The 13882-nt window shown below is 38.0% G+C and overlaps 1 protein-coding gene across 2 annotated transcripts in view; it reads left to right on the top strand.

Annotated features, from left to right (window-relative positions):
- The window catches only part of ZFPM2 (zinc finger protein, FOG family member 2), a 463419-nt gene that overhangs the window by 301510 nt on the left and 148027 nt on the right, over nucleotides 1–13882 (top strand). For both annotated transcript variants that reach the window (XM_082674700.1, XM_082674701.1), the window contains one exon: nucleotides 6333–6444. In XM_082674700.1, the coding sequence (XP_082530826.1) occupies nucleotides 6333–6444 (112 nt within the window). The remainder of the gene's footprint in view (nucleotides 1–6332; nucleotides 6445–13882) is intronic.

Genomic DNA, 13882 nt, shown 5'->3' with positions numbered 1-13882 from the left:
AGCCCCTTGGGTTGGAACTACCCTCTATTCTTTGCCTTTGGGCTGCCTGCTTTTAGCCCCGGTAACCTTTTGGCTTGAGTGTAAACATTTACTGAAGGCTCCCTCCTTTGTCGCTCCAGTAACTCCAGAGGTTAGTGAGAAGTGGATGCTAGTTTGACCTCTTTTATCCACATTAGATGATTCTAATTATTCCTAAGAAATGACACTTTTGACCCATTTTGTCCTTGTCAAGTTTGTCTGGTTGTAGACTAAGCGTGAAACTCTGGGTTCAAACAGTGTCCAGGAGTGCAGATTTTTTTAAACTTACAATGGGGAGCCTCAAAAGCTCACACTATTTCTTTTTAAAACATTCCAACTTAACTGAAATTCAGGCTCCTGTTATATACCTTGAATTGATTTATGACTGAACGAGACTGCCTAGATATAAAGTACAAACTTTAACCTGTAAAAACCCATGGGCTATTTCAATACAGAAAAACAAACAAACAAACCAACGAAAACAAAGTAAACCTTTGTATAAGTGAGGATGAGCTAGGTTTTGCTGAGGTTGTAAGCAACCCTGATATTGTAACAGTTTTTTACATTAAAACAGTCTCTTTCTTTCTCATGCTACACGGCCACTGTAGTTAGGAGGTCTTCCTCCTTCCCATGCTTGACGGTCAATTCAGCAAACACAAGGAAAGATGGTGAGTCCATTGGTCTTATAGCTTCTGTGTAAAAGTGACGCGAGTTACTTCTTATTCAATTTCATCGGTGAAGTGATGTCACATTCCCATACCTAACTTTGAAAGAGACCTGGAAAGTGGAGAGTTGGAAATAATTGATCAATAGCATTAATGACTACCACCGTCTTTAAACTGGGTCATAAAGAGTTTTTGTCTTGACTTCTATCCTAATCCCTGCAAACATTACCAGTGCCTGAGAACTAGGGATTACAGAAACGCTCTTTGCACATTTTTAATTCATTTATTCACGTAGGTATTCAGCAAAAGTTTGAAGTGCATCTGTGGTGTACGAAACACTGTGCTGGTCGCTTCATAAGACAGCCTTGAGGTAGAAATCATTATCCCCATTTTACAGATGTGTATCCTGAAGTTCAGAATCCTCAAGTTTAAGTGATTTTCCAGTCTCGGAGCCTGCCAGTAGCCCATATCGGGATTCTAGCCTCGATCATCCAGCTTCAAGGAGTCAGTGATGTCCTTTCTGCCACACTTCAACTGTGAGGTTAATAGTGAATCATAAAATGTTTTAAATACCCAGTTATAGAGGCAGGAATTGTTAGTCACCGCTGTGTATTTTCTCATACTTTAAGGCAAGAACATTAAGTATATCTGATGATTGTCGAATAACAATGTATATTTGGTGTTATTCCAATAAGGGAAAGTTGTTTCACTTCTGAGCACATTTGATAAGGAAATTAAGTCATTTTTTAAACTGTAAGTCAGTAAATCTGAATGTTTTTTGTATTAGTTTTCTATTGCCACCAAAACACATGGCCAAAAACTTGGTGGCGTAAAACAACACAAATGTATTATATTAAAGCTCTATACATCAGAAGCCTAGTATGGGCATCACCAGACTAAAATCAATTTGTCAGCAGGATTCCTGCTAGAGGATTCCTTTCTAGAGGATGTAGGGGAGAATCTATTTCCTGTTTATTCAAGTTATTGGCAGAATTTAGCTCCTTGAGGTTGCAGAACTGAAATCCCTGTTTTCCTCACTTCCTGTAACTGAGGCCCATTCCCAGTTTCTAGAGCCCAGCACACTCACTTCGTGGCTGCAGTGTGCCATCTTCATAGACAGCAAAGGCAGGTGGAATCCATTTCATGTCAAATTTCTTTGCCCTACTGTTTTGCCTTTCCCTTCTACTTTTAGGAACTCGTGCTTAGATTGGGCCCATGTGGATAATCTAGGCTCCTCTCACCATGTCGTAGCCCTAAACCTTAAGCATGTTCTTCAAATCCCTTTTACCAAGTAAAATAACATATTCACAGATTCCAAGGGGTTATGGTGTGGATATTTTGGGGGGACCATTTTTCTGCCTACCATACCTTTTACATCCATTCTCTTTTCCCAACACGTTGTACCATCTGCATGCTACCTCTGTAGGATGCTAGATAAACATTTTGGCCTTACTTTCTTCATTTGTCAAATTAGTGAATTAAATTCACTGAACTTTAAAGTTGCTTCTGGCTCTTAACATTCTAGACTTGTATGAATCCTTATGATGGAGAGAGACATGGGAAAGTAAACCTAATGATCAAAGTGGATATTATTGTTATTTTCTATTCATGGATTTTGCTGGAGTGTAGATTTCATATAATCCTGGCTAACTCCTTCCTTCTCACACTTGGTAATCTTCTTTGAAGGCAGTCAATCTCTACAAAAGTTGACTTCTTCAGAAAGAAATTGACTTACCTCCTCAACACTGTAATAACTGGTCCCTTGAGATTTTTTTATCTATTTTACAGCTTGGGTATAGCTTTCACCAAGTCTTTGCTACATTTTTGCTTTTGCCTTATTGATTTGGAGTCAAAGAAATTGTTTTCCTTTCAATTTTGTTTCTTGAAAGGTCAGATTCTACCAGATCCCAGGCATAATAAATGTTTGCCAAAGTTTTAAAAGGTATAATGCCTAACTTACCATTAAGGAAAGATATTAAATAACTATTTTTATTTGTGCCACAAAGTCAAATCCTCTAAATCTTAATTTGCTTATGTACAAAATGGAGAAAATGGTAATGCCTAACTCCTGGAGTTGTAAAAATCAAAAAAGATAATTCAGGAGAAGTACTTAACACCCAACTTTTTGCAAGTATTCAATAGATGTAAACCACAAATATTGTTTTATAGTAGGAGGTGCAGAGGTGGACAAGTCATCTGAGTTTGCCCAAGATTTTCCAGTTTTAGCTCTGAAATCCAGCATCCTGGGAAGCCCTTCAGTCTCAGGAAAACCCAGACAGTTGGTCACCCTAGGAGCGGTAGTGTTTGGAAACAGAGCTAAATGTAAATATGGGCTCTGTCTTCTGCCAGCTATTTGACCTAAAAGAAATTATTTAATCTTTGAGTTGCAATATCTTTGTCTGAAAATATATATGAGGAATAAATAAGTAAGGAATTTTGCACAAGTAGCAGCAATAGTAGCAACCTTATTCTTCCTGATTAAAAAAAATCTTTACTGTCTTCCTTCTGCTTAGAGCTTTAAGCACAGAAAGGTTTTGCTTGATATGAAAAGGTCCTTCAAGATCTGATTCTAACCTGCTTTTCTGGACACATATGCTGTTATGGCCCTTCCACTTATAGGTAGTGATAATAATAGTATCAATGATGATTCCAGTGATGACAGGTAACTGTTATCTGGTGCTTTCTGTATATGAAGAACAGCTCTAAAGACTTTATATAAGAACTGAAACCAAAGAATCCCAGAACTAGTCACTATTTCCTGTACATACCACTCTTATGCACTGCTCAGACTTCGCCCAGGCCATTACTAGCAATTGCAAATGCTTCCTGTCTCTCCTTCAAGATCTTGCCTGAAAGTCACTTCCTGAATGATATGATACCGTCCCAGAAGCCACAGGACAGGAGTTTCTCGCCCTTCATTGACCCCAGAACAATTGACACATGACTTTGCACTCCCTACCTGCTACTGTTTGCCTTATAGTACACTTTTTTTTTAATGTGTCTGTATCCTTCACTGAAAAAGACCTCTTCCTATTCCTAGCACCCAGCACAAGACTAGATCAGCAGGTTCCTTTGTAAAATTAATGGAAGATTGTGGTACCGGCAAACCAATTGATTTACTTTACAGCAAAGATTCCCTAAAGAATTTGTGATCAATGTTTATTTTTCATATTATCTCTGGAAAATTGTAAACGCTGCTTTACTGTGTAGAAATCCATGTGGCTTTAAGAACTTTGGGTATAAAGATGAAATAATTTAAGATGCATGTCTTTCTCATGAAATAAGAGAATACAGTAGGAATGAGCCAGATGCCTGTTGTTAAAGTCTGTTATTTAAGATCAGAAGAGAGCAGATGTTACAAATGACACCACTAAATCCCCCATGCGCAGGCTTATCGAAACGGTGGAGTCTCTCCCGTGACTAGTTCTGCTTGCTTGGACTGACACTGATCTGTGGACTTACCTGCTTCTCTAGTAGTAAAAGGAGCTGAAATATGCATAATTAAGACCTATGATTTAATTGGATATGGGCCACTATCACTTCAGATTGAAGAAGCTTACTTGTTCTCAAATTATATTTTGAAAATGGAAAAACAAAATCATCACTTAGCCCAGCGGTCCCCAACCTTTCTGGCACCAAGTACCAGTTTCGTGGAAGACAGGTTTTCCCCGGGGTGGCGGGGATGGGAATGGTTCAGGCGGTAATGCAAGTGAGGGGGAGTGGCAGATGAAGCTTCGCTTACTAGCCCACCACTCACCTCCCAGCTGTGTGACCAGGTTCCTAACAGGCAGCCGACAGTACCTATCTGCAGCCCGGGGATTGGGGACCCCTGACTTAGACTAATAACCAGAGGGATAACTTGATAACACTTTGTCTAGATTGTTTTAAAAAATTATAATATAAAATTACTTTCTTCCCCCAGGACTTTCAGATAACTGTTTTTCATGGTTTTACTTTCCAAATATTAAGATACATAGTTGAAAAATTGAAGACTTTAAAATGAATTAAAGTATGAATATGGAAAATCAGTATGCTAGTATTTCTTATGGTTGATCTGGTTTACCGCCTCCTCTGTTTTAATATTTGAAGTATTTTTTAGACTTATTTTTAATTTGTCCGTCATGGTTGATTTTTTCCATTAAGTAGTATATTTTATGGTAGTTTTTACCTCTTACAATATAATTGATACATCAAAAATGGGTTAGGGGCTTCCCTGGTGGCGCAGTGGTTGAGAGTCCGCCTGCCGATGCAGGGGACACGGGTTCGTGCCCCGGTCCGGGAAGATCCCACATGCCGCGGAGCGGCTGGGCCCGTGAGCCATGGCCACTGAGCCTGTGCGTCCGGAGCCTGTGCTCCGCAGCGGGAGAGGCAGCAACAGTGAGAGGCCCGCGTACCGCAAAAAAAAAAAAATGGGTTAGCATTGATTTTATGCATAGCTTTTAATATGGCTTTGCAGTATCAATAGAAGATCTGTGTCTCATGCACTATCAGTGTCGTCATTTGGCCAGTGAAACGAGGTTTCCGGATTCCTGAGAGATTTGAAATGGCTAGATTACATAGAACTCCTCAAGTGGATACTTGCTAATGCCAATTTGGGAAATTTGTGATAGCACATAACATGTGGGAAAGTCCCATAATGGGCTGAGATCTCTCCGGTAGGATCATATCTAGGTGAAAATCCAGTTCAAAAATTACCTTGAGACCCTGGTATTGTACTCTGTGTTGTGGTTTCGTGATAGTTGATATACAGAACCTGGGCTGGTGAATGATAAACATCTGAATGCCAATTCACTCTGACTCATCGGGAAACACCAGACTTGCTAAGGCTTACTTATTTCCTCCCTGGTTTATTTCCTGCCATGTTTAACATAGTTAAAGACAAATAATTTGGGTTGCAAACGGCCTAAAATGATGACCCTTTTGAGCCTTGTATTTAAAATGTACACTGAAAATATTTTGTTAGAACTAGAGCACTTGTCTCCCTGCTTCTATGCTTTTCAGAGCAAGGAATGTCATGCTTTAGTTGCTCTGCATCTGAATTTATTCCCAATGCCTCTTTTATAGTCTTTTCGGAGACAGTGTATGGTGAGTCATTAGTATTAATATTATTTCAGTTTCAGTGGGACTACATGTCCATACTTAGAAAAGGGTGTTGGTGGATTTCATTATTCATTCAGAATAAATTTCTACTCTAATATAAATGTTGCTCAGGATAGAGCTTTGAAATGGATCCTGATTCTTTAAATTCTTTCCTGTCTGTTTCAGGAAATAGTGAGATCCTGTTGATAGTAAAGTACAATGTGTCTAAAGTTCACTTCTAAACACTCTGCTCTTTGCGATGAAAGTCATCTGCATTCTTTTTATAATTCAGAGCTGCAAGAGATCTGTCTAATCTTGGAGATCTGATCCAGTATCATTCAGAAAAAAAAATATTCTTGATAATAATTCTACCCTTCAGATCAGTGAAAGCAGTCAAGCTTTACAGCTTCTGTCATCTTAAAAAGATATCATGAGACAGGGGAATAAGGACTTGGATTATGGTTTAGGAGATTTAGTTATTTGGAAAACTAAAATGATTAGTACAGTTATTATTCAACTTTTTAATCAACGAAAGCAAATGGCATCCGTTTGTTATCATTCTTTCTACAGAAGACAAAGGCTCAGGTCCCCATGGTGCTGACTGCTGGTCCCAAGTGGCTCCTGGATGTGACTTGGCAAGGAGTGGAAGACAACAAAAACAACTGCATTGTGTACAGCAAAGGTAAGTGCAAGATCATTTCCCTCTGGCTTTGGATGTATTGAAACCTGAGTGTTGCAAAGTAGAACCAAATGAGCTGAAAGGGGAGCACAAAGTAAAATGGGGTCCTCTCTCTTCCCTTTTCCCTTATGAATCTCCCTAACCTGTGTTTTCAGCAAGCCTACTGGGTTTTTTGTTTTTTGTTATTTTCCTGTACAGCATAAAACAAAATGTGTTAAACCATTAATTACTTAGCGCCATACACATTCACCTAACCGTGGATTGGAGTGCCTTGACTAGTACCTTCCTCGCTGTTACTTTTATTCAGAGCGGGTTTGATGAAATCTCGGATTCCTCTCTTAGGCATCATCCTTCAAAAAGTAAATTCCTTTTGAAATTTGGCAGTCCGTGTCAGGGTGTCAAGATGCGAGTTCTAGAAGGCGCTGCATTCCAGCCAGTTTCCTGAAATCACACACGATGAGGGGATAGCTGAAAAGGAAGCCATTGCAAAGACTGAGAATTCCTCCCCATGGTGATTTCTGAAGGGCAGGGGGCAAATGCTAGGGAGGAAGCGATGGCTTGCAGAGCATTGCCTTTGATTTGCTCAGTGTGGCATCAACCTAGACTGCGTCAAACAGCTACACCCCGGCTGCAGAGGAACCGCTGCTCCGGGACACACAACATGGGACCGACTCCCCCAAACTCAGGCCCCTCCACGTGTGTGGTGTGGTTTGCCGCACTTTTCTCCATATTCTTGTTCTGGGCCCAAGCTCTGTACTTTTACAGTGAAATCCCTAATCTCACTCCTTCGTAAATATTGCAAAACTTTGTGCTTCTCATGTTTAATTTCTTTTCGCTTTCCTTTTTAACCACATAGACCTACTGAGATCAAAGATGTATTTGCACATTGAACCTAGAAACCATAAAAGCATACAAGGGAACAAGCAAATAAGCACCCCTATCAATATATTAACATATAAAACACTAATCATAACATCAAAGACTCTTAAAAACTTGCTAGAAACAATTACAACTTGTTCCTATAATCATTACAATTTGTACACTTATAAGAGGATTGCCTTTAAACTACCATAAGCCTTTGAAAGTTGAAACACCAGAAAGAGGGAATTTGCAAGCTAAAAAGACAATCTGCACACCAGGATCTGATTATATTCCTTTTCCTTCTGTAACTGCTGGTCTCATACCCACTTATTTTCAAACACCAAATACCTGTGGTATGCTGGTGGGAGCTTTTAGCTAGAAGGCAAGTAAGATTTTCCCAGGATATGTCACTATGTTCTATCAAAATGGGAAGCAATATTATAGTGAACCAGCTTACCAGTGTCCACATTCAGAACGCAAACACTGCAAAAGATGGCTTGAAGTGTAGGATCAATGACTCGGACTAAATTTTTGTTGTACAGTATCTTATCTCTATGATGGCAATGTTATATGGAGGAACCAAGAGGATAGCTATTCTATCATAATCCAAATCCATTACATGTTTAAATCGGGCATTGTTTTAGAAGAGATGATTATTATATTGTTACATAAGGAGAAACACTATAACCAAATTGTAATTCTGTGTTCCATGGAGTACGTTAGTTTGAACATGTTTATGTGTTTGCATTATGGTTAGATGTACCTTAAGCCTATTGGCAATAAACATTTTGGAGTAATTTGTAGAAGCTTATTAATTAACTCATAAAGCATGGATTGAGCCCAACTGTGTGCTAGCTTTGTACATGGATAATAACAGCCACCCTTTATTAAGCACCCCTGAATCCTCTCCTTGGTACTCCCATACCAAATTCTATGCACTTCTCTCATTGCTCTTTTAACCTCGTTTTATGATTATCATTTTATGTTTCAAAAAAAGAGTAGTAAAAAGTTAAGTATTGTTGCCTGCCTTTCCAATCTACTCTATATTTACTGAGGGCAAGGATTATGTCTCAGTCATCTTTTTATCCTTGGACTGGCATGCTGCCTGTACAAAAAGAGCACAGAGTAAATAATGATTGGTTGACCAGATAAACAAATGATGAATGGCTGCTAGAAACTATAATAGGCACATCACATACTGTGATGATGACCATATGAATTCCTAATATTCAGTAGTTTTTAACCTACAAAAGGTAACTCGATATTGTTCAACTTGCAAGAACAGATGGCATTGCAATTCAAATAACAAGGACTGCAGTAACTACTGTATATGCGTAATTTCATTTAATCATCGGTTAATACCTCCTAGTAGGTAATTAACATCCTACCCAATTTTATAAAAAATGAAATTGAGATAGATTTCATAGATAGAAATCTATGAAATTGAGATAGATTTCATAGATAGATTAAGTAATTTGTCATGGTCACATAGCTACTAAGTGTTGTTTTTCTTTTTAATTGAGGTATAATGTTGATTTACAATGTTGTGTTAATTTCTGCTGTACAGCAAAGTGTTTCAACTACTAAGTGTTTAAAGTGGGATGCAAACACACATCTGTCTAATTAAGGGCCTGAGTTGTACATATTAGAATGCGTTCTCCCTGCATTAAGCTTTCAAGCAGCTAGATGAGATAAGTAGTGTGTTCCTTAATTTACACAACCTACATTGTGTGTGACGTAGAGCAGTAGTATGTTGTCCCTGGTCCAGGAGAGCTAACAGAGAAGCCAAATTTAAATCCAGGTTTTGATAATTCCAAATCCTATACTCTCTGTACTGTGTGACTCTACCTTTCCCCTTGACACAATTACATGATGAATAAATTCTCTTAAACTACTCAAGCATTTCTGTGCAGAAATCACAGAGTATTATTATAATATGACACTTACCAAAGTACACTTCACATAACCCTAAGATTAAAGGAAAAGTCCCAGGACCAAATATTGCCTATCTTGGCCCCTCTTGAAAACTCACAAGGCCTTCTGGTACGAATGCTCTGAGAAGTCCTGTAGTAAAACAAAACAAAATAAAAACCTGTGTAACTCGTTTGACTATAAGATATGCATATATTTTTTTCTCCAACCGGTGGACATCCATTGGAGCATTGGAATTAGTTCTCTGGTTAACACACTTGGGAAAACTCTGCTGTAGACTCTACTCTGATCTCCTAGACGGGCTTCAGAGGCCTGGTGCTAATTCCTGGAATTCAGGTTGCCTTTGGAGGAAGGGAATCGTTCACTCCAAGTTCTGGGAATACCTCGATATTCTAGGATTATACTAAGGATTGTTCTCATCATAGAAAATAGGACCCCAGGAATCACTCCTACCAGGACCACATGAGCTCTGAAGCCGTCTGTCTTCACGGGCTTCTCAAAGCCAAAGAGTTTTGCAGTTGGAAGGGTTTGGTGATTTAGATTTGATAGGTACATATTGACTTGAACATCCGTAATGTGCGAGACATTTTCATAATGTGTATGTTATTTATCAGTTGGGGCTGTTTTGTTTTCAAATGATAGAAATCCAAATGAAATCGGCTTATACAAAACATAATCAAAGTGTAAGAGTGTGTGTGTGTGTGTGTGTGTGTGTGTGTGTGTGTGTGTGTGAGCGTATTGGGGGTAGGGGAGTCCATCTGCTCATATAACTGAGAATCCAGGGATCTTCTAAACTTCAGGATCAGTTTACGCTTTGTCCCCAGACGGTCTCTATCTTCTGCCTCTTCTTTCTTTGTGTGTTTCATCCTCAGAAATGTTCTTGTCAAGTGGTGGGAAACTCCAGACATCTTCTACAAGCACAGCAATCCCAGGGAAAAGAGAGCTTTTCTGAGTTTTACTTGGGGTACATCACATACCAATGCTTGAACAATTAATCCCTATGACTCTTCCTTACAAACTACAATCGTCTGTAGACCTAACCCCACATAAACCACTGAGACAGAGGAGAAGTAGTTCCCCAAGTGAAACCAAAGTGCTACTTCCAGACAGAAAAGAACGGTTGCTTGATGGGCTAACATCCATGTACCCAGATGCAACACGTTACTCCTAATGTCTAAAAAGCTCTCCCTGAAGATGAAAAGTAAATCCCAGATGCCAAAATTGCATTGCCTTATTCTGTTTTCCAGCTAAGAACCTAAACTACTTATGAATTCTAGGCCAAAAATCACCTTTATTGGGCCTGGCTATCTGAAACTATATTAGTACCTATTTACAAATAGAATGTAAAATACATATATGTAGCATTTTTAAATGCCTTAACTGTGAAATTTTTTATAATATTTTCTTATGGCATGTAACTATTACCATTTAAGAAACATGCTTACTTTTTGAAGTATTTTTAAATGTGGGCTAGCAGTAAAATTAAATATAATTATAAAATTTTCATTTCCAAGGTGTCCATCAAATAATTATTATCAAATTACATCACTTAGTGCTATTTGACAGGCTGCCATCATCCTGTTTTATCAAAGTAAAAAAAAAAAAGTATAGTATTTAGCATTAATATTATAATCTGATGTACCTTTTTTTCCCTGCCTCAACTACCCCCTGTCATTCCAGAAAGTAATTAGCTCATCCAGACACTGATGGACCAGACTTGTTGGGTTGTCTGGTTTCTGCCATTATTCTCAGCAGACTCCAGATAATTCTAATTTACTTATCTCCAATGGAAAAGTACTAAAAAGCACCATGCTGAAGTTAAAGGGAGGCTGCTGGAGGGGAAGATGAGCAGAGGCCTGCCCACTCACTCCTAAAATCCATGAATGCCTGTCGAGCATTGGAAATTAACTTCTTCTCTTTTCCCTATACCTCTGTATTTTTTTATAGCATTTGCACAGTATGGTGCCCTTTCTCATTTGTGAAAAGTAAATAAGTTACTTCGAGTTTCATGTTTTTGAACGAAATTAAACCTTTAGCATCTTGCATGTGAGTTTGTTCATTCAGTTCACTGCAAATGAGGAAAAATTGAATTATTTGGGTTTTCGTGGAGTGTTATTTCAGAGCAGCCACATTCTCTAGGTATCTGGATGAAGAGAAGAAACATTGTCAATCAAAGGAGTGAAAAAGTATCAGCTAACCCTCAATCTCACCTTAGCCATGGAAGATTTCTTTTTATATAAAAGCACAATATCATTGTAAAAAACTGTTGCTTACATGGAACCTTGGGCAAACCACTTTTCCTCTTTAAATCCTGATTTTTTCAACTGTAACAATGAAATAGCAGTGGCCGTCTCACAGGATCTTTGTGAAGATGCACCCGTACGCATAACTGCATATGTTATTATAAATATTGCTGACGATCTTATACTCAGTCCAGTTTGCCCTTTTGGTTATATGTCAGGACAAATTTAGAGGAAATGAACCCAGGCCTCCATGTTGGTATCAAGCAAGTGTGTGAGAAAACCTGGTCATCAGATACCAGATTTATAGCCAAGAATTCCATAAATCCCATTTGGTCCCTGTGAACCCACAGTATCTGCAGAGAACTGCATTATAGAATCAGAGGCCAGAAAAGCCTTTGCCTAAAGATATTTTTTCCCTTGGGCACATGATATTTTTAATGAAAGTCATGTGTAAAAAGCTAGTATAAAGATAATAATGATGATAATATTAAAACTAGCAATAGCAGTTACCATTTATTAAGCACATATTCTATGCCAGGCATGGTTTTAAACACTTTACATACGTTTTCTGGTTTACCGCTACAAGAAAATTATGATGTAAGCAGAATTATTCCCACTTTACAGATGAGTAAACTCAGGTTTAGGTAAGTAAATAGTTCAAGGATATATAGCTCATACGTGATGAAATTGATATTCAATCTTAAGCGTGTTGACCTTGATTCCCAATTATGCAATTTAGCAGAGTTTTGATGATACCATTTACTAGGCCTAGATTGTAGGTTATTGGTCTTCTTCACAAATTTACGTACATATTTATCAATGAAACTTTTTTTTCCTTGCTCTGTGGTTTGGTTTTTAAGAAAAAATTTTCCAGAACTAAAACAGCAGTGACAGCAGTACCTTATGCTAATTTCCCTGTTGCTTCGAAGGCCACAGCAATTTAAAGTCATGTAGAAAATTAATCTCCAAATCATTCTGTGACCATCTTCAAAGTTCTGATTTTGCTTGTTTGGACAAATGTAATCATGCAATTAATTCAGTTAAGCCCTGACTGTGTACTACGTTCAAGGTCCTATACCGGGTACTGTTGAAATAATGACTGTAATTCTAATATAACCTAACTTGGATGAGCAACTTTCTGCACACTGACTAAATTGATCAACTGTTTAAAACAAAGATCTTTCATTAGAAGGACCCTTGCAAAAGTCTGGACTATTTTCCACCTTAAAATAGAGGATCTGTTGCATGTTCCTAGAATGTTGAAACAGCCTTGTCTAACATGGCAGTCAGTTTTCCCAACTAGCCTACAAGTTCATGGTTAACTTTACTTAAAGGACCTAATGCTATATAACTAAGAAAGTAATTTAAAAAGAAAAACTTGTGCTCATATTTAAGTGTTTATTTAACCATTCTGTAGTTCACAGAAAATGTATAACTGTTGTCTAGTTTTACAGTATTCTTCTTAAAAGAGGGTGGGTGCCTCGACCAAATATTTAGCAGCAGGAATTATAAAATCATAAGGCGATTAAGTTAGCTAGCCGCAGAATTCCAATATTGCTTTTTAAATGACTTCAGGATATAGGAGGTACTAAGGTTATTATCTGTTATCAGGAATACAGTGGAATTGTACAACTGGATAATAACCAAACAAACTGACACAATGTAAAATTACATTATCAGTGTGTTAAAACAAAATTGCGCCCTAAAGGAGTCCACATGCCAGCTCAGAGCTGCAGTGTAATTATGCTTAACTCTGATAATTAAAATACAGCAGAGATCAACAGAATCATTTTCATTAAGAAAATTATTAATGATGGTGGCATAACAGTAATTGATTGCAGGGCACCACAGGATAACGCGATGCCGAAAACCCAATATGTTTCATGAACATCTGAGGCTTTTTCTGGTTATGTTCTCTAAGAATGAGAGATGTTTGGGGGGTGAGCAATTTATTATGCCTGTTCTAGGAATCAGTGATTGCTTTAAATGGCTGCTTTAGAAAACCATCGTTTTGATTCAAATTGTCATTTCTGAGGGGTTCTTAAGGTTGAAACAAGTGACCCCACCGGTGAATGTGTTATTTACAGTGGAGCTGTCTGTCGCAAATTGCAGAATGACAGCAACTTCAGCAAATATAGGGCCTTCTGCCATTTCCATTTTTTACTATGCATTTACTGTTTTTACAATTATGTTAGTGATTTACTGATGTTATTTCAGTCTGGGTCTGGTCATACTGAATAGTTTATGTCCTGAGTTATTATTAATGTATGCTATTTGATGTGGAAAAAAATACATTTGTTTTCGTATCAACATCAACTGTGAGTTTCCTTAATGAAATGTTGGTAAATAATCCTGCACGATAATACTATTAATTACTTCAGTGGATTAGATGAGCTCTCGTATGT

This window comes from Grampus griseus (genome assembly GCF_964374135.1).
Source record: "Grampus griseus genome assembly, chromosome: 17".
Lineage (NCBI taxonomy): Eukaryota > Metazoa > Chordata > Mammalia > Artiodactyla > Delphinidae > Grampus > Grampus griseus.
The sequence above is the reverse complement of the archived record's forward strand: the minus strand, read 5'-3'. Positions and strand labels throughout refer to the sequence as shown.